The sequence below is a fragment of the Protomyctophum bolini genome (genome assembly GCF_963924005.1).
Source record: "Protomyctophum bolini genome assembly, chromosome: 23".
Lineage (NCBI taxonomy): Eukaryota > Metazoa > Chordata > Actinopteri > Myctophiformes > Myctophidae > Protomyctophum > Protomyctophum bolini.
In genome coordinates this window covers 7323733-7350933 of record NC_137884.1, presented here as the reverse complement: position 1 = coordinate 7350933, position 27201 = coordinate 7323733, and the positions used below count along the sequence as shown (strand labels likewise).

Below are 27201 nucleotides of genomic sequence, written 5' to 3'. Positions count from 1 at the left end.
CAGATCTTTTTTTTTTGTTTATTATTATTGCTCATCATCTACCATTATCACTTTCAATATTTAAACATAGTAATTTTTCTTAGACAACTTAAACAGGTTTTATTTTTTGAGAATTTTGCCAGCTTGTACTGAGGATTTACAACAATAAATACAGGAGTTGATTCTGCTCGTGTTCCCCAGACTTTTTTTCTTTTTAGATTTTCTTTTTTTTAAAGAGGTTGTTGTTATACATCTGTATACAGTATATATATTATATGATGCTGGTGTTATCCCCCTCCCACCCATGTGATCGTCGGCCCTTTTATTTGTCCCCCAAAGTGGCCAACGAAATGTAATATAAATAAAAATAAAATAGACTAACACACAGATAAAACATTCACACACACATACCTAAATTCACCCACCCATGTACTCATAAAAGCCTAATTTATTTAGTGTGTCCACTATGGTAAAGATGAGCTGGAGTGCTTCTCTTCCCAGCTCAGAGCATCGTGCTTATCAGTGCTCTCAGCGTCCAGCATTTTTTTTTTTTTTTGTGGCACGCGTTTTAAGAAGAAAGCGGTTCAACTTTTGGGGAGGAGCGCCGGTCTGACAACCCAAACCTGGCTGGTAATGTACAATCTAATGGTGACTCGTTACCACAACCATGCGAAGTCCATAGCTATTTTGTGCTAATAATAACAACACAGATTGTTATCTGGATCTTGTGACTTTGTATGCCATTTGTCTGTTCTTGTCTTTGTATGTTTACAGGTTTTTTTTTACCTGCCTGTAATATGAATAGCCCAATTTGGGACATGCAAATAAACTTGACCTTGATGACACGGTCACACAATGTTCAAGGACAGTTGTTGCGCGCATCAATATACGGTACACGCTGCATGCGAGTGGGCAGTGTGACCGAGTTCTTGTTCTCCTTGTTTTTCCTCTTTTAAAAACATATATTCATTTTACAGTTTTCTGTAGGATGCGAACTACAAATACCGAAACTATGATATCCAAAGTGCTCCTCCGTAAAATGACAGTGTGGACACATTCCATTATACCTGGTTGTTGTGACTGAGCTCTTAGATCGGCCAAGTATAAACCAAGAAGAATTACCATTCACCCAAGAAAGCAAACGTGATGTGCAAACCACAGAGCATTGTTAACTGCTTCAGGAGGTGAGAAGGAGACAGTATAAAGCGCTATGGATGTGGATGACTGACTTAAGGCCTATTCATACTCCAGTTTTAGGTGATAAGGTGACCACCGAAACGGTGGTTAGTAAAAACAGAGACATGCGTTCGGTCGTCATGTTGTAGTTTTCGGTGGTCACCTTATCACCTAAAACTGGAGTAATGAACAGGCCTTGAGACAGGCTGTTCCCGGATGGAGACGAGGTGCAAAGCAAATCACAAACGGCAGCATTGGAGCAGTAAAATGTGACAGATATTTTTTGGGGGTACAGTACAGGTTTTAGTTCCAACATACTATTGGTCAGACTGTCATTAGACCGACACCCTATACCCAAAACCCTAACCTAACTGCAAGCACGGCGCAACGCATGTCGGACCAACGCATTGTCGGGAGCGACGGGTGATTTCCGCATGTCAGACTTTTGGTGTGTCGGATCTGCGTGTGCATCCCACTTTTTTTAGGAGGGGGGGGTTTAGACACAACAGAGGGCCTTGTAATTTCACAATAGCATGGCACACAGCAGTTGGGCTATATACACAGGATTCTTTCCAGTTTGCCCCATAAAAATGATAATAATCAAATTCTGCTCAACGGTGAATAGAACAGGGGTGATGTTATGGCTGTCATCTAGGATTCAATCACTGTAATTCACAACAAGACGTAACATTTAGAATTTAGGCATGTATATCGGCACTGGCGGGGGGGGGGGAAAGAAAAGTTAAGCCTATATGTTTGTGCAATTCCCACATTTCCAAAAGTATCACATTTCCCCCTTTTCCAGATACGTCACAGACTCCCCTCTGCACACATAGCAGATCAGTGGTTCTCAAGGTGGGATTCTGGGACCATCCTTCCTTGAGTGAGGCTCACAGCTAAATGACTGCTAGTTAGGAACCAAATGGACCCTAAAGCCCTAACCACATCAAAGAGCGTACAAATGGAACCAATTTGGTTCCATATTGTACACTCCCAAGTGGCATATCAAACTGGGGTAATAACTGGAGTAGATGTTTCTAAGTGCAGTACCAGAAGCATCAGGGTTGCTCTGGTTTGTAAGAAGGAACAACTGTTTTATAACTGTGACTACCGTCATGTCAGCTCAGGTACTCACGGAAGTGGTTCTCAAACTTGTATATCATGGACCCCCAAATCAACATGTTTCGGACCCCCATCTGAAAAAAAGGGACCACCGATAAAAGATTGGCGTTTCAAAATATTCCAAATGCGTCAAAACATTTTCAAATGAGAACAGCTACAAGCTAATTTAAACTAAACTAATTTCGCTGCCTGGAACCCCACTCATGGGGGACCCTCACTTTGAGAACCATGACTGGCTTGTGGTACCAGAACTTAAGAATTGGGGTTCACTGAACTTTAAGCCCCAGCATCCGTATTCTGGGAAAACCTTCACAGAAAGATAATTGTGGCTTTTTGTTGAACGACTACAGTATTTCATAACGGCAACATACTTTTGAGTGAGGACCTGGAGGGTCAACGTTGCTGTACATTTGGTTTGTCTTTATGTATAGTCTCCGTCACAGTATTCAAAGAATGAGGTTTTTTTTAAGTACATTTATTACACTTACTGTAGCATCATCATAGAACATTTAAATTGCTTATTCATTATAATGACATTAAAGTTTGATTCTTTTTTTACTCTCTCTCTCTCCAAAAGGTAACGTAGACAATTAGATGGCAGAGGAAACAAAACGAAACAAAGAGAAAAAGATAGAAAAGTCTTAATTTCTATATAAATATCTAAATACAGTATATATATATCCCCCCATAATGATTTCACAAATCCGCCATGCTTCTAATACATTATAGTAAGTAATGCTTGATTGGGGAGGAACAGAAACTAAAACGAACACTTGAACCCCAGCATCTATTTGCAAGAATAACTGATAAACTACAATGTGTCGCAACACACGCTTGTAGATCGGCCATTTTTGTCGAAGAGATTGATTTGGTGTAGACGTAAAACGTACAGCTGTAACTCAAGTCCGGTTCTCTAGGAGGGTTTACAGTAAGTGGTTAAATGCTGCTGGCTAAAAGCGAATTTGTCGTACTTCAACACCGGCGTACGCGTGTTCCTTGAGCAGCAGGGAAGCAGGAGACGCACAGGGAGATTGAATATGCAGTTGTTGTTTTGTTTTTTTTTAAAGTAGAAGGAGATGATTTTACTGTGGCTTTTGTGGAAAGACGGCTGGGGAAAACAGGGGGTCCCCCGGTCAATGAAACCGTTCCTGTCCAGTCATACTATGAAAAGGGAAAGATGGGGAAAAGGAGGCGCTGACTACATACAATCGTATTGAGGATAACATGTGGAGAAAAAAAACAAAGAACTGCACATATAATAAAGATTACAACGTTTTAGAAATGGAACGACAGACGGTGAAATCTCTGTGAAAAACAGAAACAGAACAAAAAGCAGATCCGATGAAACTAAAGCCAAGATATGATTATTGGACCCTGAGATCCCACCCCTGTCCAACCCAGTCCGACCCCCACCCTCGGCAGGAAATGAAAAAACAAAAACGAATCAAAACAGAAAAACATAATCACAAGTAGAAAAAGACATAAAAAAAATGCAAGACAGGAAAACCCGTCCGTCAAGAGATCTGCAGAGGTCATCTTCATTCACAACACAAGGTTTTTTTTTTTTTTTTTTTTTAAATCAAGTTTAGTTTTTCTCCTTTTTTTGGCGCATTTTCTTTTCTCAGTATCATTAATTAATTGATAGTTAAACAAGAGATAAAAGATCAGGTGACGGAGGAAGGGGCAAGGGGGGGGGGATGATCTATGAACACGAAAAAAGATGAGACGGTGGTGGTGGTAAAAGATTTAAGATGACGGGTGAAAACATCGATCAAAAATGAAGTCTTTGGGGGGGGGAAAGAAGACTGCCGATGTTTAGGGAATGCTAAGCTAGCAGGAGGCGAACATCGGGAGTAGCTAGGTTACAGTTTTAAGTTGTTGCAAACTTGCAACCCCCCCCCCCCCCCCCCACCTCAAGAAATCGACAACCCATTGTAAATAAATTAAAAAAATGACTGCCGAAAAATGCGGGCAAAAAAGCCACACCCCTTCCAGTCAGCACTTCCTCTTCTCCGGTGTATGAAGCAGAGGGTGGTAAGATTCTGTCCCTCCTTCCTTCCTCTCGTCCTTCTGTGGGCCTGTGCGATTTGTGGTAATTATTGGTAATTTCTTCATTCTTCACCTCGACGTCATGTTCTTTTTTTTTTTTTTTTTTTAATACCTTGAAGATAGAAAAAGACACCACGTCAGTGTCCATGTCTCAATAACAGCAACACAACAGCTCCAGATTCTCAACTCATTGTGAGGTCGTAGACCGGCTATGTTTGCATGATGCCATCATACGATATCATGTAATATAGCTTAAACAGTTTGAAAACACACTGATGCCCTTTACAAAAGAACACAAGTTTCTTTATTTTCTAATGTGTTCTGCATTGAGAGCTCACTCTTTTGAATCTTAACGATTTCCAGCTTACATTCAATTATATAAATATATTTATTTATTTTTTATTTATTTTTTATTATGTAGCTAAAGGCAAGTTTGTACCTTCCAAACTGACATAGTAAACACGCAACCCTACCTGTAGTAGTTTGGCTTGAAGGGCCCATTCTTGTTTAAGCCCAGGTACTTGGCCTGCTCGTCTGTCAGCTCTGTGAGATGAGCATCAAATGTGGGGAGATGGAGACTGGCCACATACTCATCTGGACAGAGACACACACCATTGGCATATAACTAATAATAACGTAATAACTATTATACTATTGGGAGAAAAATGAAAAAGTAGGAATAAAGTGAGAGAAGACAGAGAAATGGACAGAGACATTCATATTCACAGACAGACCGATATGTGTAGATAATGTTGAGGACTGCTATTAGACATCCCTTATCTTACTATGTCCCAAAAACCTCTCATCTAATTTCTCCTCCTCACCCTCCTCTATCTGTAGGGTATCCGGAGAACTCACCAGTTTATCAACTCGCTGGAATCTTTGTTTTACTTCACCTTAATTTAAATTGCATTGAATTGAGAGAGAGAGAGAGAGACAGAGACAGAGGGAGAGGATAGTTGTTTAGAGTTAACACTATAGAAAGTAGGAATGCTAAAAGGTTAAACACCAAAGTATCGAAACAATGTAATTCATTAGTAAACAATTCCTGAAATGGTAGGCCTACTCATTGGTATTCACATACTCACCTTTTTATCATTATCTAGCTGCACAAAATAATTTGATGAACATCTGTGAGTTTGCCATACTACACTGATGAAGACAGCATGTTAGCATAAAGTTGAAGACATTGATGAAGAATTTCCGCCAAGGCGACTTGGTAAACTGGCGAGTTCTCCGGTATTCATCTGTAGCCCCCCCTCCCATTCCTTCTTTCACTGTGTCCACCTCATCTCTCTGTCACAGAGTGCAGCGGCAGAGAAGAGGACAGACGTCTTTGACAGGGGGCGACCTACTCTATATCTGGCTTGGCTTGTGTGTGTGTGTGTGTGTATCTCCTTGGCCTGGTGTGTGTGTGTCTCCATGAATACAAAGGGGATGCAGTGATAGGCAGAGCAATTGCCAACCTGCTCGCTCGACACACACACACACACACACACACACACACACACACACACAGTAAACAATGCAGGGCCATGGGAGATGGCTCCATTTGGAACGGAGAAGAGTGATGCCATTGTGCCGCTAAAATGACACCACCCCCCCCCCTCAACACACACATTTCTTATTACTATTTTTTGTAATAAAAACTCTCCCATCACTCACCCATCTTCTTAGGCAGCAGGTAAACATCCTGCTTGTAGCGTCCTTCAGGGGCATTGTACAGCTCTATCAGAGCCAGGGCCTGACGCGCGCACACACACACACACACACACACACACACACACACACACACACACACACACACACACACACACACACACACACACAAAGAACACTTACTCTGTAACTGCCACTAAAAACGTACAATGTGTTTTTTGTTTTTTTTTAAGATAACTGGTGGACACACGGCCAGCATTTTCTTTTGTCATCAAAGTGTTTTAATGATTTTACAATAAAGCAAACAAAATACACATGACTTGACACGGTCAGCATTAAAGGTTAGACGTTAGGAGCGTTAGGGTTACCTGGGTGGTGGCAGTGATGGACAGAACAAACGTGGGCACGGTGGAACAGCTGAGGTTCAGAAGACGACCCTGGACGGAAAGACCAGATTGGAAACGAGTCAAAACGAGACATTAAGAGACAGCCAACAGGTTTGAAGCCCCTTTCAACCTGGAGGTTTTGCCGACTTGCTAATGGGGGACCATTGAAAACAAATGAGGACATGTCACTCCGAGGTGAGGTAGAAGGTCTGGTGACACAAGGTTACTGCCAATGTAGGCTATCTTTTGTTGTTTTTTTTGTATTTTTGCCCCAGTATTTCAGAAGCTAGACTGGGCAAGATCTCAATTGACTGGCCCTGTGGCCGAGTGGCCCAATGGACGCTACGCCGGTGACTTCATGTACAGCATGGCACCAACTGCCACATGATGATGATTCAACTGGCATCGTGGTCAAACCATTTCCCACATGACATGATCTGTTATCATACGTTTTCCTCTTCCTCTGAGCTCACCATTTAGATGTTTTTTCTTTTATCTCGGAGGCAAATATTGCTCATCCCCTTTAATCTTTTTCCTGGTCAGTGTGTGAGTCAGACTATTTGACTTGTTTAAGCCAGTGGGTTCATGTAGTGTATTAGATGACTAAGAAGAGGAGGTTAAGCCTGCATTAAGTGCATTAAAAAAAAAGAGACAGAGGCGCTGCTAATTGAGGTTCAGCACAAACAGTTGCAGGATTCACTCTAGTTTGTCTTAGATTAATATCAAATCGCCTACTGTCCTCTCTGGTCGTCTCAGAGAGCAGGACAATCATGGCCCCAGGTGTGTGTGTGTATCATGCGTGTGTGTGAGTATCATGTGTGTGTGTGTGTGTGTGTGTGTGTGTGTGTGTGCGTGTGTGTGTGTATCATGTGTGTGCGTACCTCAGCCAGCAGTACTATCCTCTTGCCGTCAGGCCAGATAACGTGATCCACCTGAGAGCGAACTCTCTCCCAGGTCAGTTCTGGAGTCCTCAGACTGGCCTAAACATCAGTAAGAGATCATCATCATCATCATCATAAAGAGACAGGGTAAAACCCATTAAGACCTGAGGAACCCCCCCCCCAATCTGAAAATGTTTTGTGCCAGGGACCCACAGAAGAGACGATTTGTGTTAAAAAGTTCAAACAAACACTTTCAAGATTTTAAAAAATATGAATGTTCACAAATAGTAGATGGACAAGCTCTGTTCCAGGGGGTCACCCAGCATAATTACATAATATAGCATCTGTGATCATAATCATTTAACCTTTTATAACTTTGCCGACGTGCTATGAGCTTGTAGATCTGCCAATTTTAAACACAAATATTTGCTATATTGAGACGGGGGTTCCGCGGACAAACACACTCATCATTCTGGGGTTCCTTGAAATGGAAGAAGTTACAGAAGTCCTGAATTGATCAAAGATATAAAGAGGTGTAAACTGACCACATCAATCTGAATTGATCAAAGATATAAAGAGGTGTAAACTGACCACATCAATCTATAAAGAGGTGTAAACTGACCACATCAATCTCAGTGTTGGAGTGTCCCATGTTGCACACGATGCAGCCGTTCTTCATGCGGTCCAAGTAGTCCCTGACCACCACGTTCTTATTGCCTGCACACACACACACACACACACACACACACACACACACACACACCATCAGGACATTTTACTTGATACATTGTCACACAAATAGTTTAGTTGAAGTAATGATATCATTGTGTTATTGGTTTTTTGCATTGAACATGATTGGAACATAATAAATGATGTTTGATTTTGATTTATGTTTACAAAGCCTACCATAAAAAAAACAATGTACTGTTTAGTACAGTTTAGTACCTGTGCAGGTGATGACGATATCAACTTGTCTGATGACTTCACTCAACTTCACCATTCTGAAGCCATCCATGCTGGTAGACACACGCAGAGAGAGAGAGCGAGAGAGCGAGAGAGAGAGAGAGATAATGAGTTTGACTGTCCAGTTTGTCCTGTTGAAGACCCATGCTATAGTTTGTTCAGTAACAGGGGTCTCTCAAAATCAATAATTTCATAAATATGTAAGTGTTGCACCCATAGTGCACCGTTAGTTAAAAGCATATTGTTGGCCCAGGCGGCTGTCTGGGCACCGTGACTGGTAATCCAGTCTGGCAATGTGCCGCGGGTTCGACTCCCGATCCCGGTGTGTCACCCCCCATCTCTCTCCCCATTTCCTGTCAACCTACAGTATACCTTATCCCTCTATAAAGCCACAAAAAATATCTTAAAAAAGAAGAAAAAAAGATAAAGCATATTGTTGCTGTCGGGCAGAAACCTCGTTAACAGCAATAAAAAGAATTGTACCTGTGCGAACTCGAGTGGTACAACTATTATTTTATTGTTATAGTTACTGTGTGTGTGTGTGCACTGCAGTGGACAATTGGTGAGTGCTTAGTGTGAATGACCCAGCATCTGCAGGAGTAAATAGGTCGCATGGGGTCAATCGGTCCTACTCTAAACGGACAGACATACTGTAGGCACGGATGGACAGAGACACACACGGACACACATCGCCATTTAAAGGAGCGGTCTGCACCGCGGGAAAAGGAACGGTTTGGGACATACGATATACTGTACAATATAAAGTGATTGTGGAGGCGACGTGTCCTACCAGGCCTGCAGAGCACAGATGGGATCGATCTCTGTGACGTAGACAATGGAGCCCATGGCCTTGAGGGCAGCGCAGCAACCCTTCCCCACCTGAGGAGCATACAGAGGAGAGATAGAAACACATCAAAACAAACCAACAGTTAACTACTACAGTATATAGGAGAACGGCAGTGGATCAGGAGGTGGTGGAGCAGCCGCTCCTGGTTCCATCCCAGGAGTCAAGAAGGCTTTATTTATTAGTGGCCACCTCATCGTTGTTGTCGGCCAGAAAGCTCTCTTATCTCTATATTATAACTTTTTGTGTTTTTTGTTGTTTTCTTTCCAGGAAATTAACAGCCTACTTGATCACACTACAATGTCCACCAATACAACAAAAGCATCAAAAGTATTAGATAATACAAGTTGGAAATGTGGCGCAACGTGTTTTGAGCATTTATGAATTAGAATCCTGAAAAGTAAGCGTTTTGGACTATGAGGTTTCAACCCGACGGAGACGTAACCGTTTTGGACTATGAGGTTTCAACCCGACGGAGACGCTACACAAGTTCAAGCAGAGGAATATTTTCGGGACTTGCTCCGCAGACATTTTTGGTACATCCTAGAAATATATTGAGAGAAGAAATAGTATACTATACCAAAAAAAAGAGATATACAGCGAGAAACAAATGTAAGATATCAGGCTATATCTTAATCTTCTTAATCTTAATATCTCGGGTAGTCATTAGGTACATTAGATTATAGATTATTATGCAGCAGTTCCAGAACGTGACAAAGTAAGAGTGTCCTTGAGAAAGACACTTCTATGTGCTTCTGATGAGCAGGTTTATGGCTTGCATGGTTTCCTCTTACACATAACTGTGCGAGTGGGTGAATGTAAAGCATATTGTACATCGCTTTGGGGAAAGGCTACTTTTGTGTGACGCTATAGTTTGATCAAGTAAGGCATTAATTTACGAAAAAACACAAAAAGTTAAAAATATAGAAACAAGAGGTTCCTCTCTGCCCATAAAATAATACCTTTGCTGCAGTGTCAATGTGTTTCTATGTCAATGACCCCCTCTAGTGGCCTTTCTGTGTTCATTAAAAAGCCAGACACTTGACACCATTTAAAAAATAGACATTTTCAGCTGGCCAAATACATATAATTTTGGGGCTCCTTGACATGAAAACACTTTTAGAGCATGCCCGTGGCCATCATATGGGCATACCTAAACAATCTATGCCAAAACAATGGAAAAAATTCAATTTTTATATTCAATTTTTATATCATAAGTCCATAAAAATCACATTTTAATTACTTTTATCACATTTTAATAACTTTGAACAAAAACGTGCTGCGTGATGACGTGTCAAGCCCCGCATGAATAAAAATTAAGCTTGATTTCCTTCACCTGTTTGATTCCCATTGCTGCGTGTTCCTCCAAACACAGCTGCTTTTGATTACAGAACTACTCCGTCTTGAATCTCATTTAACATGACATCCAGAGTCCAGACATTACTCGTTTTAAACTTAATCAGCACGCTAAATTATGTATCTGAAAACATTATAGTTTAGAAATTAGCCATGAGCTTTGCTGCCGTCTCTCTGTGACTTGTAAAACAAACAATTGCACCACGTCTTTAAGAAGGCAATTTGTAGAATTGGGTCCTCGGGTTAAACTGTTCAAATATACTAAAACAGCAGATCTAACAAGCTCACAAGCTTGTATTACTAATATACTGCTGAGCTAGATGTCCCCACAGGGATAGTAGCAGAGGTTGAGAAATAGACATTGTGAGGACACTTTTCTTGCTCCTCACAAGAGAAATGGTTCAAACTTCAAAACCTTTCAGAGTCGAGCTTGATTTATACCGAGTTGCACGCTGGTGTTGCACATCTAAAATAGGTGACCTACTGTAGAAGCTTGTCGATCTGCTATTTTGGGGCGAGTGACTCACACGTTAGGACAATGGGGGTCACCGAATGATTTTTTGGGGGAGGAGGGGGGGTTAAACAAGCCAGCATACAGCGCATACAGGCTGCACATTTCAAAGGTGACAAAATTCAAGGACAATTCTTGAATTTAATACCTCTTACAAAATTATTATAAAGACCATTAACAAAAGTAACCAACAAACTATACTATTAAAACAAGAATGACACGCCTATCATTAACTGCCAGATAAAAGAAGCGTTGTGCACATGTCCCCCGTCTTTTTCTTTCTTCCATTATTGTTTATTTATTTTGTAACGTGTATTTTTCTCTGTCTCAACCTCCCGGCCGTTTATTTGCGTTAGTTTCCAACATTCTTTTGTTGGTTCAATCGGAAAAGCCAACCCGAGCGAAAATAGGTCCTGCTTTCATCTGGCAAAAATCTAACATTGGCCAAATATTAGCGTGTATGTGTGCGAGTCCTACCTCTCCGTATCCACACACCACAACTTGTTTTCCTCCAAACATCACGTCTGTGGTTCTCTTCAGTCTGTGGGAAGAGAGGAAGATTCACCAAGAGATTTACACAAATCTTCTGTTCTTGGGATCCCGGCCGGCACAAAATATTTTCAGATGGGGGTCCGCAGCCAAATACAATCTGGCTGGGGGCGTGTGCCCCCAGCCAGTGTAAAATACCCGGTAAGCTGGGGCCTCGAGTGGCTTATCTAAAAACATATAGCAATATTAACCTAATAAAACTATTGAATTCACAAAAGTAGCTACGCTTTGCGCCACCAGAGCGAGCCACATCACTTCCTTGTTGTGCTCGGCAAGTAGCCTATGTGACGGGAGAATAGCGCTTGATGTCTCTACGGGGCTGCCTGGAGCCACACATTCAGTCATATGAGCCGGGCGGTGCTTACACGCCCGCACGGCATGTGTTTGTAAAGCAATCAAGCGCTCCCCTTCCCCAGTACAGCTAGAATCAGCTGCGAATGATATAAAGTGATTGAAGGAGTGGGTTATCGGTGGAATTTACACCGGTCACGTGACGGTAACCAGCCAATCAGAATCAAGTATTGGGACTACCCGTTTTAGAATAATGGTTCTAAAACGGTTAGTCCCAATACTTGATTCTGATTGGCTGGTTACCGTCACGTGACCGTTGTAAATTTCACCGATTATCCACACCTTCAATCATGTATCATATGAGCTTGTAGATCTATTTTCAAATGGCCGAAATGTATAGGGCTGAAGTTGTTACTGTATGTTTTGAAATAATAATCAAAATCTACAAAGTGACTAGTAACTAAAGTTTTCAAATAAATGTAGTGGAGTAAAAGTACAGTTGCCTCTGAGATGTATTGGGAGTAGAAGTAAATGTACTGGAAATTGGAAATACTCAAGTAAAGTACAAATATCTCAAAATTGTACTAGTACAGTACTTACCCGTCCAGGATGGACTCTCTACAGCAGTACAGGTTGTCAAACTTCTGTTTGGTCACAGAGTCGTTGACGTTCATAGCCGGGACGCACAGCTTGCCTGCCTTGGACAGCTGGTACAACCTGCGCACGCACACGCGCACAGACACACACACACACGCACACACATACGCATACGTACACGCAAAACATAAGACAAATGTGGAAACTTTAGTTTTGTAAAGGGGAAAAAAATGAAGATTGTAGGCTATATTATAAATAATGCAGTAAAAATGCCTGACATGACAAGCCTAGTAGTATACTGATCACCACTAGGTGGCACCACTACCATATTATATATTATCAGAAAGTGTGTGTGTGTGTGTGTGTGTGTGTGTGTGTGTGTGTGTGTGTGTGTGTATGCAGGATGTACCAGCTGTCAAGGCGGGTACAATGCCACCCTACCTGTGCACCCCAGTAACGCTCTCCTCTACGATGCCTTTGATCTTCTTGAACATGTTGGGGTATTTCTTATAGATCCAATGAGTCAGGTCTCCACCATCATCCAGGATCTGAGACACACACACACACACACACACACACACACACACATCAGCATTGGCTAGTCCAAAATAGCAGATCTATAAGCGCACAGCACATCACTTCGTGCCGAGCTTGTACATCTCACTATTCCTGAAACTTTTAGCAAAATGGTGAAAGTGAACATGTTAAACAAATCTTCTGGAACTACTGGTTTATAAGGCATTCGTAGAATGGGCCTCCGGTCTTAACCCATTCAGGACAGGAACCCCTTTGCGTGTTTAAAGCTTTGTTATACTTTAGCTATTGAAAAATAGCAGATCTACAAGTTCATAGCGGCACAGAGTGCCGTGCTACGAGCTTGTAGATCTGCCATTTTAGAAAAATCCTGAAAATGTGGCACAGATCTTTGAATATATTATATTCTTTCAGAGCGAGCGTTTTCTAATACAGATAATTCCGGGGGTCCTTGGCATGGAAAAGGTTGAGAACCACCGACATAGAAAAGTCTGAATAGGTTAATGTGTCAATTCCAGGGTGCGGTTGACACACTCATTTCTGTCTGCACGGGAAGTCTTTCTTCTTCACAGTTCAAATAAAGGAAATCCTTTTTACCATTGGGCTGTTTCCACATCAGTCCTTCAACACAATACTAATACCGCCTGTTTTCACTTCAAGTACTGATTTATTTCAGCAACACTGCTAGATTCTAATTTTCCATTGGTTTCCATTATTTCAGTGGTTCTGAAAGTTGGGCGGGTGTGTGTGTGTGTGTGTGTGGGGGGGGGGGGGGGTCAGAAATATCACGATATTCAGTTTTATGGAAAATCTTCCTATCATTGCTCTCTCTCTCTCTGTGTGTGTGTGTGTGTGTGTGTGTGTGTGTGTGTGTGTGTGTGTGTGTGTGTGTGTGTGTGTGTATCTGCACCATGACCACACTCCAGTTACAGAAACACTGTCACATATTCTTAATGGCTGCAATGCACGAAAATGATGCCTTTTCAGATGTCACAGCTAATACACCAGATTGTTGTTGTTGATGAGGACAGTAGAGAAGTGACCATTTTGGAAGTGGCATGTACATTTGACAAATTTGGAAGCCTCTGTATTGTCCTGGGTCCAGTCATGAGGAGCCTACAGATTGCAGGAATTCCCAAGCCGAGAACAAAGGCATTGGCAAAATTATGTTCAGTGTCTGCAATAATTGGCTGTATGGAGAAGGCGATGCTTCCTGTACCCGTGATCTGTATCCTGAAGCACTTGTAGAGTTTTCCAAGTTTGCGCATCTACTATCGTTTGTGTTCAAGAATCTCTTGTTAAATGTGAATGCAAATAAAGATGTTATATGTGTTCTGCTTGTGTGTTTGTGTGTACAGCAGGGGACAGGGGTTATGTTTTAGCCCCAATCCGTTTGATTGTGTCAAAGGTCTACAGTGGGTCACAATCAAGGTCAAGTTGCATCACTAACTGGATAGTGTCCCGTTGCCAGACTGTTGCCTCTCGCAATTTTCGAATACTTCCGTCATACAGTCTAGAGCATGGAAGCTCTGATCATGAGCCCCACTTCCGTTTCGTCTTTAAAGTCATGGAAATTTATCCTAATATAAATAGATATAATGGAAATAAAATAATAAGCTCTAAAGCTTCAGAGATAGCACTTACCTCGTAGCCATTAGACATCTGAACAACAAATTGTTGAAATTATTGAATCTGAATCTTGATATTTTAACATATATTTTTGTGAATGGAAATTAATGACAAACGGTTACTCGGATTTCGGGAGGTGTAGTCCCAGACAATTCAGAGATTGTGGAATGGTTGTCTGGCTACGCAAGACTAGTAACTGGATAATGTGTGAGTGAGTGAGTTAGCGTGCGTTTTCCTACTGTATGCTTGCCTCGTGGTGGCGGTAGCAGAACCAGTGGGGTTGAAAGTGTGTGTGTGTGTGTGTGTCGTGTTAAGGTACCATGTTGGGCTGCCAGCCCTCCAGGTTGACACAGCGGTCGATGCACCACCAGAAGTCGTCCTCTGACTCTCCCTTCCACGCAAACACACTGAAACCTGCAGGCAGAGGAGGATCATTTTTATTTCTATATATCAACGAATGAATTATGGATTAACGAATGGATATATCAACTTCAGAACTGTATACTGTGTCCTGCAACGCATGCAAAAAATAGGCGATCTACAAGTTCACAATGCGTGGCGTTGCGACATGTTTGCTTGTATATTATGTAGATCTGCTATTTTCACAACTTTTTCTCAACTTTACTCGATTGAGTAATGGGAGCACCCCTAGAACAATATTTGAAAGAGAGGGGGGTGGGGGGGATATAAGGGTGGAGCTGAAGGGTGGGTGTGGTGGCAGAGAGGTCGTACCTCCCTCAGCGAGGGCTGCAGCCACCTCGTTCTGGGTGGAGTAGATGTTACAGGCCGCCCACCTGCACTGAGCCCCCAACGCAGACAATGTCTCCATCAACACCTGGCAGAGAGGAGAGGCGGTTAGTCCACTTGACCGCAGTGTTCATTTATTTCGTTGACTAAACTATGAGGAAATGTGTCGACCTTTTTTCACTGGCGAAAGCTAAATTAAAAACTAATGATGAGTAAAACTAAATATTTTGACAATTTAGTCAACAATTGGAGGGGTATGTTCTACTTACAGCAGTCTGGGCGGTGATGTGGGTGCAGCCCACCACCTTAGCTCCCGCCAGGGGCTTCTCTCCCTGGGCTCGCTTCCTCAGAGCCATCAACGCTGGCATCTCTGGAGAGAGAGAGAGAGAGAGAGATTTTAGAAATACAGCGAATGACTATTCATATTCTTCCCGGAGTTTTGCATTTCACTCGCCCACCTAGCACAGCTGTTGATGTGACTAATGCTCACGTTGTGTGTGTGTGTGTGTGTGTGCGTGCGCCATGCGTGCAAGCGTGCGGCCCACAGGGTCCATTTGAAGCTGGCACTATATAGTACTTGCCCAATTAACACATTCCATCCATAGGACGCCTGGAAATGTCGTAGGGAATCCACTCGACGGATGCATAGGATGTGTGTACAAGTCCTAGCGCATCCTCAATGATATCAGGCGAGAGAATAATATTCAGAATTTCTTTCCTTTTTTTTTGTTTTTTAGTGAGACTCTAAGGCCACCGTGCGCTTCGTTCTTCGTTCATAATATTAGCGTCCCGTTCACTTAGCCGTTAGCGCGGCAGAAAGAATGCCTCGTCTTTCCTAATCCAGGGCGCTCTCCGTGGTTTTGATCTGACGGATATACTAAGCGCTTCATTTCTGACTTCTCATCCACCTCTCGTTCAAAATATGAACACTTTGGATTATCGTATAAATCAAGAGCAAGGTAAACTCTTGATTTTTTTCCCGGATTGTTTCCAGGGATGTGGGGGTCAGAGTAAAAAGCGGCCATGTCTTTCCGGCACCCCAGAGCTCCTATTTTGAAGGAATCCCAGGAATGATTGTGTTAAGGGTGGCCTCACAGTGTGACATTGAAGGAAGCAAGATTCATTCCTTTCTCGTAAAGCTAGGACTTATTTGATGTCCTTGTCAGGACATTTTGTCCATCTTCTTTAGGACATATGGCCCTCACAAGGAGAGCACCATTAAAGACCACTAACCATATGAACCCTACCTCGCCACTCGCCCTACACACTTCCACTCGGTTTGAGCATAGATATATACACGATAGAGACGGCACCGGGATTCCCCTCCCATCCAGTGCTGTCTCTATGATTTATATATCTATGCTCCAACCAAGTGGAAGTGTGTAGGGCGAGTGGCAAGGAGCTAGTTTCAAAAAGGGGGCTAGCCTCCCTATTCTGGCCATAATATAGTCACATTTTTGTGAAAGTGTTATATAACTGGCCCGGGCCGGCCTAACGGTTCGGGCAGGCAGGCACCTAATGCAGAGTCGCGATCCTGATAAACTTTGCGGTACGTCACCACCTGTCTCTCCTCGTTTCCTGCCTGTCTCCACTTACTCAGTACAGACGCGCACACACACACACACACACGCACACGCACACGCACACGCGCGCCCCCATGTGTCTGTTTAAATAAATTCTTGATCCGCACACGGAGTGTCTGTGTGCCAGAATCACCTCTATGCTGGAAGAGTTGGTGCGATTGTAAATTTCTTCATAGGTTATGTGGTGTTCCCATGTGATGCCCAATATCCTTCTCAGACAGCGGATGTGAAAAGCCTCTAGGGATCGTCTGTATGGCGTAGTGTGGACACACATACTGCCTTGGTTGATGCCTTCAAGTTCTTATTGGTGAAGACCCGTGATCTTAGACGACCAAACGCGGCTGAGGCAAGGTTGATGCGGGCTTGGATGTCTACGTCAAGTCCGTCAACGTTAGAACTGTCTGAGAGGATGCTGCCAGTGCCGAGGTATTTGAAGTGGGGTACCATTTCCAGAGGGGTGGTGTCTTAGAAGACCGGTGTGGGAGTGTATGCAGAGCTTGGTTGGTGGACTATTTGTGTCTTCTTTTTTTTTTTAATATATTTTTTATCCCACGATTTTGTAACCCATTTTTCACCCCTGTGTCAATTTTTGTGTCTTCTTGATGTTGACCTGAAGGCCTACAGCTCTGTAGGTGGCAGCTACCACATTGAGGGCATGCTGAAGGGACTCGGGGGAGTGAGAAATGAGTGTGCAGTCATCCGCATACTGGAGTTTTGCGGACTTGGAGGGCAGTAGTCTTGGTGGATGCCTGAAGGCACCGGATGATTAATAGGTTTCCATAAGTTGAAGATAACACACACACAGTACACACACACACACACACACACACACACACACACACACACACACACCTTGCTCTGCGATTTCGATCTCCCTGCGCCCGAAGTCGGACTGTTTGATGTTCTTGATGCAGAAGTCTCCGTTCCCCTTGGAGTTCTTCTGCTGTTTGTCTCGGGGAGACGTCTCATCGTCTGAGCTGTCTGTGTACGATGCCGCTGCAACAAACAAACACAGCGAATTTATGTTCACTTCTGGTCAATGTTTCTACACGCAAGCAAAAAAACCCGTCCTTGAGCTGTGCCACAGTACATTCATCTTTATTTTAAATCCACAACTTCCCAATATATTCTACCATGAAAAGAAGTGAGTCTCATAAAGAAGGGATGGGCATTTCTGGCATGAAAAAGTCAAGTTATCAAATTCCATGACTTTTCCGTGACAGCACCAACCCTGTGGGGAAGAGGGGGGGAAGGGGATGGCAGGGGGGGGGGGGGGGGGGAGGAGGGTAAAAGAATGAGCAAGCAAAGCAAGGTAGAGGAGGACACACAAAGAGAAGGAGAGACAGCGAGGAAGACAAGATGGACAGACGGACGGACGGAGAGACAAGGAGGTGGAGCTCCTGGGAAGAGCAAGAGGGGAGGAAGAGAGAGAACATGGAAGTGAAAAGGTTGGGGGAAACACACACACACACACACCCCACACACACACACACACACACACACACACACACTCACACACACACACACACACACACACACACACACGTTCCAATTAATATATTCATGTGACCGTCGAATGAACCCAAAAAATGCTGAATCAGTGCCTTTAAGCCCGCCATAGAGTAATGCTGTATACTGTAAATTAAGCATTACCCAGAGAAACGTAACATAAGGGCAGGTACAGTACACCACATGCCCCGTCATCTTTACACAGTTAACGTTAACCAGTGGTCCATTGTGACAACGGCACTGATGTTAACCAGTGGCCCATTGTGCACAAATGCGAGAAACTAAGCAGGTCAGTGTAGACCGGAAGCTTGCAAATAAATATATTGATTGATTGTGCACACTGCACAGATTTGAGCATTATTTTTTCTACAACTCAAGGTTTACAAAGCACTGTACAGAAAGTTAAAGCTAAATACTGTACACCGTGAAGCTTAAACATAGAAACAACAGCAAGACGACACATTAAAAAAATAACAAAAATTGAATTAACAGCCAAGGTGTAAAGGTGGGTCTTAAGGCAAGCTTTTAAAGTTTGACATTCCACAATTTGGGGGCTATGACAGATAAAGATATAAACAGAAGCATTAAGTATCGAGCTTGTGCTACCAGTTAAATGGGCCTTATATAAATAGAGCTTGTTTGTGCCGTATGTCCTGAGGGCCTCTAACCGAACATCTGTCCGTCTGCTCCCATTGCGTTTGTTTTACAGACCCAGTGTTTGCAGAGAGGGCAGCAGCAGACGCAGGTTAGCTCATCATCATGTTATAAACTCTGACATGGACCATAAACTCTGAACCATGTTTAAAAGCCATTAAGACCTGGAACGCATCTGTGTCACCTTAGCTGTTGACCACTTTAACCATTATTTGAAACTTTAGCCGTTGAAAAATAGCAGATATACAAGCTCATAGCATGGCACAGAGTGTCGCACCACAAGCTTGTAGATCTGCTGGAGAGAAAAAATACGGGAAAATGTGGCCGCAAACGTTTATAACACTTCTGGAGGGTCCCTGGAACAACACATTTTCAGATAGGGGTCGCGGACAATTATATCTAATTTTGGGGCTCCCGAGAACCACTAACTGATTTGAAACTGATGATTTTAGAAGATATTTGTAGGATCTGGTCTCAGGTCTTAATGGATTCATAATGCTGCCGACTGTGGTTCATTTATACAACCCTACTCTGATATCACCGTATTCAGAGGGGAGGAAAGGAGAGCCAGACCCATCGGTTCGGACGGTAGTCATTATTTTGCCAAACTGACAGTGTCGGCAATTACGCAGCCTAAATGCCCCGATATATATTTGAAATGTTCAAGAATACGGTAGCTGATCTACATTAGCTAAAAGGTTTTTTTTTTTTTCTCTCTCTTTTTCAAATCGATTTGGAACATTTAGCATTTTTTATCAAATCATCTGCAATCGGCGGTCGAGGAGAGGAGAAGCCACGTGGAGGGGAGTCTCGAACGCTACTTTTGTACACTCTCAGAGTCAAATAACCACCGACGACTTTACTGTGTACCGTCTCCAAGGGTGTGTGTGGGTCAAGGTTCAAGAAGGAAGTGTAGTAATGGCAGCATGTCCATGACAAACACTGAAGCTTGATAAGTGTAGCACTGATATGAGCTGGTAAACATGGGCCCACTCTGTGTGTCTGTGCTCATCTCTGTGTGACGAGCAGTGTCACAGTGTGTCTGTCTGTCTGTGCATGGTGGGCTCTACGTCTATTTATTTAGCAGCTCTGTAACAGCATGGCTGGTATTGTCTTCACCTGGTGTTGTTAATTGTCCAGAAACCTCTCTGTGTTTGGACATTGTGTGTGTGTTTTTTTTGTTGTAAATTAACGCCCTACTTGCGTCACACAAAAGCATAAAAAGTAGCACATCCACAATATTTACATTGGGACCCTTTAGGTTTTTATTGTGTTGTTTTTTTATAGTAGTATACAGTTTTTTATTAATAAATAAAATAAATGAAGTTCACCCTTTTTTAAGGTGTGACAATAAATAAAGTCTTACGGCTCTATTTTCATCCATGCTAAACCCCTTATCCCTAAACCTTTTCTTAGGGATACCCAATCCTAAAAACATTTTTGAATAGCCAATCTACATCGACACGTTGTGAGCTTGTAGATTGGCTAGTTGAACTATTCAAAAATGTTTTTCAAAATAGTAAAAAAAAAATCACACCTGTGTGAACCAAGTGGTGCAACTCCCCTCTCTAAAAGCTGAATAACTCCTAATCTACGGAGCTCTCCATGGTTTGGTCCATTAGCGCGATTTTCGGAGGTTTTTGCTGATAATCCGGTGGTCTAGATGGAAACATTGGTGCTTTCTAGAGCAAGGATGGCTATATTTTAGCTCGCTAGCATTGACGCTATTTATGTAGCAACAACATCCACACACGGGTGTGGGTGCGTGCGCACACCAGTGGTGCACGCGCACATGCACGGCACTACACACACGGGTGCGGGTGCGTGCGCACACCAGTGGTGCACGCGCACGCATGCGCACACCAGTGGTGCACGCGCACGCACACCACTCGTGCTCATTGACGCATGCGCACACCACTCGTGCTCATTGACGTACACAAACAAACAGACAAACAGGTACATGGACATTGCGAGCTGGTTGTAGAAGTGGTTGCACCAAAAAAAGGCAAAGAAGTTTAGAAATAAGGGATGAAAATAGAGCCCTTAGAGAGAGTACTGGCCCAAAGTCATTACAAACAGAAACACAGAAAGACAGACGGACCATTAAAGCAACACGCTGGGCTTACTGCTTGAACGCAGGGTTGGGATCCATCGGGAAGCGGAGGAACAGGAGCACAACATTGATCACATTTTGGAAGCGGTTTATCACACGGACAGTCAGAGCTGGCGGTATGTGGACTTACAATACCAGTGGTTCACAAACGTTTTATTTACAAGGAACCAAATGTACCCGTGAAGGCTCATACATACTCCATTTTTTGGTGACCGTTTTAGGTGATAGCTTACCACCTAAAACGGTGATAAGAGTTGAGGCCATCATACTCGCGGTGATGTCCTCAAGGATTGACCCCGCCTCCCTGTGGTTTACCCAACTTCTAGAGTCTAGACCAATCAGTGAACGGGGTGATAGGTCCAGAGTGATAGTAAAAGTCTGATAGTAAAAACAGAGAGATGGGTCTGTGTCCGCGGTGATAGCTGATAATCACCACGACTGACGTAATGGTGTAGTTTTCCAACCCTTTAAAAACTACACAGCGGTGATAAGCTATCACCAAAAACTGGAGTATTATGGGTTCCAAACCATAAGTGTCCATTTGTACACTCTCAGAGTTAAAGACCAGTATCGGAGCGGACCGTTAACGAGGGAACCGTTATAAGGCACCTGGAAATCGTTAAAAGCCTAGTAAAAGGAAGGTTTAAAGTAAGGTAATAAAAAAAAATATTCAAAAAATTAGGATTCCAAATTTCAATTCAATGCAAGTACAATGAAGAACATGAAGGAATGTCTGTGTGTGCGTGTGTACCAGAGCTGTAGCTGTCTGTGGAGGACTGGGAGATGTATTAATATATGTATAATATCAAACTACTACATATATAAATGAAGGAATGTCTGTGCGTGCGTGTGTAGTGTGTACCAGAGCTGTAGCTGTCTGTGGAGGACTGGGAGATGTATTAATATATATATATATATATATATAAATGAAGGAATGTCTGTGCGTGCGACGCGTGTGTACCAGAGCTGTAGCTGTCTGTGGAGGACTGAGAGATGGAGCGAGACAGCGATCGGCGTCCGATCTTGGTAGGACGCTTGTTAAACTCCTGTTTCTGGTCAGCAAACTGGATCTGTTCACAAAGAGAGAGAGAGAGAGAGAGAGAGAGAGAGATCAGAATTCAACGCAACTGGCACTGGTTACGTGGGCCGCATACACCTTTGAGATCTTCATCCCATTGAGACCTGGAACGTGTTTCTGTCACCGCAGCTTTTAACCACTTTAACGGTATTTTAAACTTTTGCTATGGAAAAATAGCAGATATACAAGCTCATACGTAGCACCGATCATGGCAGAGTGCGCGTGCAGTACTTAGTTTAGACAGTTTTTGGTTCAGACTAGTCATTGGTTAGACCAGTCATTAGTCCTACAACTACAACCTATCTCAAACCCTCACCCTAAACCTAACCTCCCACGGGGCAGGCCAGCACACCTAAACTACGTAGTTCAGACTAGTCATTGGTCCGACAAATGACAACCCACCTCATCTCCTAACCTAACCATAACCGAAAGCACGGCAGCAGACGCTAGTCCGCCATGCGGATGAATGTCGGACTAATGCCCTGTCTGAAAAGCGTCCACCTCCTAACCTTAACCCATGTCTAACCAATGACTAGTCTAAACTAAGTATGCACCCCCAGACTGCCGTGCTACGAGCTTGTAGATCTGCTATTTTAGAAAAGTCGTGAAAACGTGTGCAAATCTTTGAATGGTCTATTTATTCTTTCACAGCAAACATTTATAACTCATATTTGCTTCTGGGGGGGTCCCTGGAACAACATATTTTCAGATGAGGATCGGCGGCCAATTACATATAATTTCTGGGGTCCTTGACATGAAGTAGTTTGAGAACCAGTGATAAAGAAACCGGTTTTTCAGAAAACTGTCAGGATTTAGAAAACATTTGCAGAATGTGGTGCAGAGGCGTATCTACAATAAGGCGAGGGCAGGCTGTCCGCCTGTCCAAATCCATTTCTAGCCTGGACAAAATCCATACAATGAGAAAAAGAAAAAAAAGGACAAAAACAAGACCTGAGAACTATTAGTGGACAGCTGATTGGCCGTCGCGGTAGAGCGCAACCCTCAATCACCCATTGGAATGTAAATGCAAGCCTTTGTATCCTACTCGTCTGGCAGGTATATCTCTTTGAAAACCTTTAGTGCTACGATTGTGTGCGGGGAGACGACAATTGCCTGTCCAAAATGTAATTCTTGCCTGCCCAAAATGTAATTCCTGGAAACGACACTGATGTGGTGTCAGGTCACAATCATGGGTTATCCAGAAAGGACTGCAGCGGGGGGGAACCGCTGTGGCAGGGGTCAAAACCAACCTTGCGACCGCCCAGGGCAACACAAAGCTTTGAAGCGTGTCTGTGTTGTCGTTGGGTTTGTGAATGTCATAAACAGATGGCTAAAGTTCAGCTGGCACGTCTATTGTTACGAGTTCACGTCGACATTGAGAGATAACGTGCGCAAAAACAATGGGAAAAACTGTTATCAGCACGCATCAACAAGGCCACCAGAGACCAACGCAGTGCAGAAGTGTGAGTGTGACGTGTGTGTGTGTGTGTGTGGAGAGTTAATTAAGGTCGTGTACTATTAGGCTGCCTGGGTCAATCATTGACCAGCCGTGTGCAAATTATGCATTAATAGCCCCGTAGCTTTGATCTAGTGCTGCACAATTAATTGAACACACCTATGAACATTTCTAAAATGGGTTCTGATGGATTCCAGGGGGGTCCCCAGCAAGAGTCGTTAACAATAGCATCACGATCATTTAACAGCTTTATCCATTTATACAATGGCTATTAAAAAATGGCAGATCTACAAGGTCGCAGTGTGTCACTCACTGCAAGCTTGCACGTCGGCAATTTTAGAATTTCCCAACCCATTTTGGGCTATTGAAAAATAGCAGATCTACAAGCTCATAGCGCGCCACCGAGTGGCGCCCTACGAGTGGCGCCCTACGAGCTTGTAGGTCTGCTATTTTTGAAAAACTCGAAGAACGACAAGACATTTATAGAATCTGATCTCAGGTGAAAATAGGTTAAGTAAATTGTCATGACCAGTCCGTGACAGCCCTAGCTGCAGACAGGGCCCTATGTCGGCCACACAGGTGTCTGATGTTTGCGGAGGCGACAAAAGGAGCCGACACATTTCCAACAGGCTGACTAACAAAGCGGCAGACAGGGGGATTACTTTGTTGTGTGTTGTTCAGAGAGGAGCAATGTTACATTACGGCCCTGAGCTGTAGGTTGGAAGATTGGACTTGAAATGGGATTTTAAGTGGGGGGGTAGAGAAAGAGAGAGAGGGGGGGGGGGGGGGGAGATGGAGAGAAAGACCTTGGTAAAACACTCAGGGAGTGATAATGCGTTATGAAACGGAACACGGTGTGTGTGTGTAAGTTGATGCCACAAAGCCGTCATAGTGAGTCAGCGATGTCTGTCGTGATCTTTCCTTTCATTTATATCCAGGACATGAATGCGCACACGCACGCACGCACGCACTCACACGCACGCACTCACACACACACATAGCTCCTCCAGCTAATGACAGAGAAGGCTACTGCCGTCCAATGGAAGGAAGCTTCACAGCACAAAGAGAGGTCTTGTAAGGATACACCAGTACGGTACAGAATGTTAAAGCTACCCTCCGTAACTTTCCTGTCCCAAACCCGGGTCTCCTGTGCAGTCACCACACACACACAGTACACCCCCCCCCCCCCAATGGTAAACATAAATAAATACAATGAACTTAAAAATGTCAGCCTGCTTGTTCAGGAGAGAAATAGAATTACAACCAGTCATGTTAAAAACCAGACGCACACATATATATATATATATATAATAGAAGAGCAGGGAGACCAAATGCAACCACCCCAATTTTATACGTTCTATTGACTTTAATATACTCTACCATACAGATTACAGACAGGACAAAATTACATTGTAATCACTAGAATAAGTTACATCAGTACAGCTCTAAGTAGTTCACTAGCTACAATGTAACTCGTAAGTAGCGCTGCACAGCAACAATAAAAGCGAGTGAATACACTTTCATGTTGAGTGTGGAGATAATGGGCTCAGAGGAACAGGTCCGCACGGACCCCCAGGCAGCAGGGCCAAACTAGCCGGGCTCCGGCCCTGAATCACTAGCCACGCCCATTGAAAAAAACCATATGTTCTGGCGATTCAGGTCCGGTGACTTGGTCTATGGCGGTGTTGGTCTATGGCTGCCAAGGGATGCTGTGCTCGGACACAGCCAGCCAGGGACGGACCCAGGGACGGACACACATAGCTGTCTATAGGAGTGGTTGCACCACTCAAAAAAACGTGCGACAATGGCAAAGATTATCGAAAACTAGAGACGCTCCGATAATCGGCCAGCGATCGGTGATCGGCCAATATTCACTCCGATCAGTAATCTGTGATCGGCAATTTTTCGTTATGTGGAGAAACTGATCTTTTACACCATTTAAGTGGTATAAATGTCAATCAGATATAGAGTATAATATCATTAATCATCTTTGTGACAGGCCTAAACATTCTCCCCACACACAGGAACAGTTTTGACGTAGGTTTTGACATAATCAATATATCGGCCGATCATGAGAAAAACAATCGGTGATCGGTCCCAAAAAACCTGATCGTAAGCATCTCTATTGAAAACCGGCTAAAGTTTTCAGATGTTTTGGGGGGCTCCTGTGCACATGCACACTTGGCACAAGACATAATCTGTCCATGCCTAAAAGGCAAACAGAAATACAAATTGTTGTAACGTTCCAATGTTCAATGCAAAAAAACACAATTAAATCGCAATTATTTGTATACTTAAATGTGTAATGGTGACATCCCTATCTCCGACCTATTCCATTATCATAGCATCTTTGTACAGTAACAGATACTGGAAACCCCACCAGTGTAGTCCTGCTTCGGACTGTGTGTGTGGACTGACCTGTCTCTTGGTTGGCTATTTCATTAACCTTTGGCTATTCAAAAATAGTCAATCTCACAACGCGTCGTAAAAATCGTGGTAAAGTGGTAAACCATTGCTTACATGCCTTACCTTGTTCACGCTGGGCGCCACACTATGTTCACCTTTCCTTTCGTTCAGCATGGCTACATGAGTGTGTGTGTGTGTGTGTGTGTGTGTGTGTGTGTGTGTGTGTGTGTGTGTGTGTGTGTGTGTGTGTGTGTGTGAGTGTGAGTGTGCGAGCGATGAAGAGTTCGTTTGAGTGTGTTCTGAAGGATCCGAAAGATCAACGGTCATGGATTATTTCTCTTTTTTCTCAGATCCAACCCAAACTGGCAGAGCCATGCGCCAGGCTGTGGAAACAATGCCACAAATTGTTTTCCTTCCTTTCACCCCCCTTTCTTTCTCTCTCTCTCTCTCTCTCTCTCTCTCTCTCTCTCTATTTCTCTCTCTCTCTCTCTCTCTCTCTCTCTCTCTCTCTCGGCTGGTTTAATTGTTGACTGTTCCACAGCTCAGGGGCCTCTGGGGTTGCTGGTATCGGGACTAGAAGTACCAGTTGGAATGATATATAATGTTGATCTTTTATAGAGCTAGTATAGAGTCAATTGTAAGGAATGGTTATCACCAGTTGGTTTGGAAACCTAACAGTAAAGTACAGATCTGACATCCTTAGATTGGCCAAAATGGCAGGGAAGATCATGGGTATGTATGTCTACGCCTCCCAGCATCCCCCAGGTCATCTTTGAGCAGGCCACCATTGGGCAGGCTAGGAGAATTGTGTCTGACCCCTCCCATGTACTGTACTAAACCCTGAGTATAGGTTAATGGCATCAGGTAGGAGGTACGAAGTCCGTGCGTGGAAATATAGTAGGTACAAGCACCCCTTTGTCCCTCTGTCAATCACACTCTTTAACGGAGTCCTTGCAGAGGGCAGACGGGTTAGGGGTAGAAGGCTTTGAGTCTTTCTGCTCTATTTTCTTCAGTGCTGAACCCCTTATCCCAAACTTCTTTGCCTTTTTTACTATTTTGAAAAACATAATAAAATTGTTCAACTAGGGGTGCCCGCTGGCCTAGTGGTCCAGGCGCATACTGTATAGGC

General features: G+C 43.4%; 1 protein-coding gene across 5 annotated transcripts in view; it reads right to left on the bottom strand.

Moving 5' to 3' along the window:
* The window catches only part of LOC308311171 (putative adenosylhomocysteinase 3), a 65165-nt gene continuing 37964 nt past the window's right edge, over positions 1-27201 (bottom strand). The window contains exons 1-16 of one of the 5 annotated variants that reach the window (XM_080757753.1): positions 21884-21911; positions 17709-17852; positions 15543-15643; positions 15259-15361; positions 14846-14940; positions 12805-12911; positions 12367-12483; positions 11404-11467; positions 9006-9094; positions 8198-8268; positions 7875-7969; positions 7253-7351; positions 6354-6422; positions 5992-6070; positions 4800-4920; positions 1-4438 (exon numbers count right to left, since the gene is read on the bottom strand). In XM_080757753.1, the coding sequence (XP_080613879.1) occupies positions 4432-4438; positions 4800-4920; positions 5992-6070; positions 6354-6422; positions 7253-7351; positions 7875-7969; positions 8198-8268; positions 9006-9094; positions 11404-11467; positions 12367-12483; positions 12805-12911; positions 14846-14940; positions 15259-15361; positions 15543-15641 (1215 nt within the window). In that variant the 5' untranslated portion in view covers positions 15642-15643; positions 17709-17852; positions 21884-21911 and the 3' untranslated portion in view covers positions 1-4431. Of the gene's footprint in view, positions 4439-4794; positions 4921-5991; positions 6071-6353; positions 6423-7252; positions 7352-7874; positions 7970-8197; positions 8269-9005; positions 9095-11403; positions 11468-12366; positions 12484-12804; positions 12912-14845; positions 14941-15258; positions 15362-15542; positions 15644-17708; positions 17853-21883; positions 21912-22093; positions 22203-27201 lie in introns of those variants that run through there. The other 4 variants (XM_080757752.1, XM_080757750.1, XM_080757749.1 and 1 more) reach the window with 4 other exon arrangements.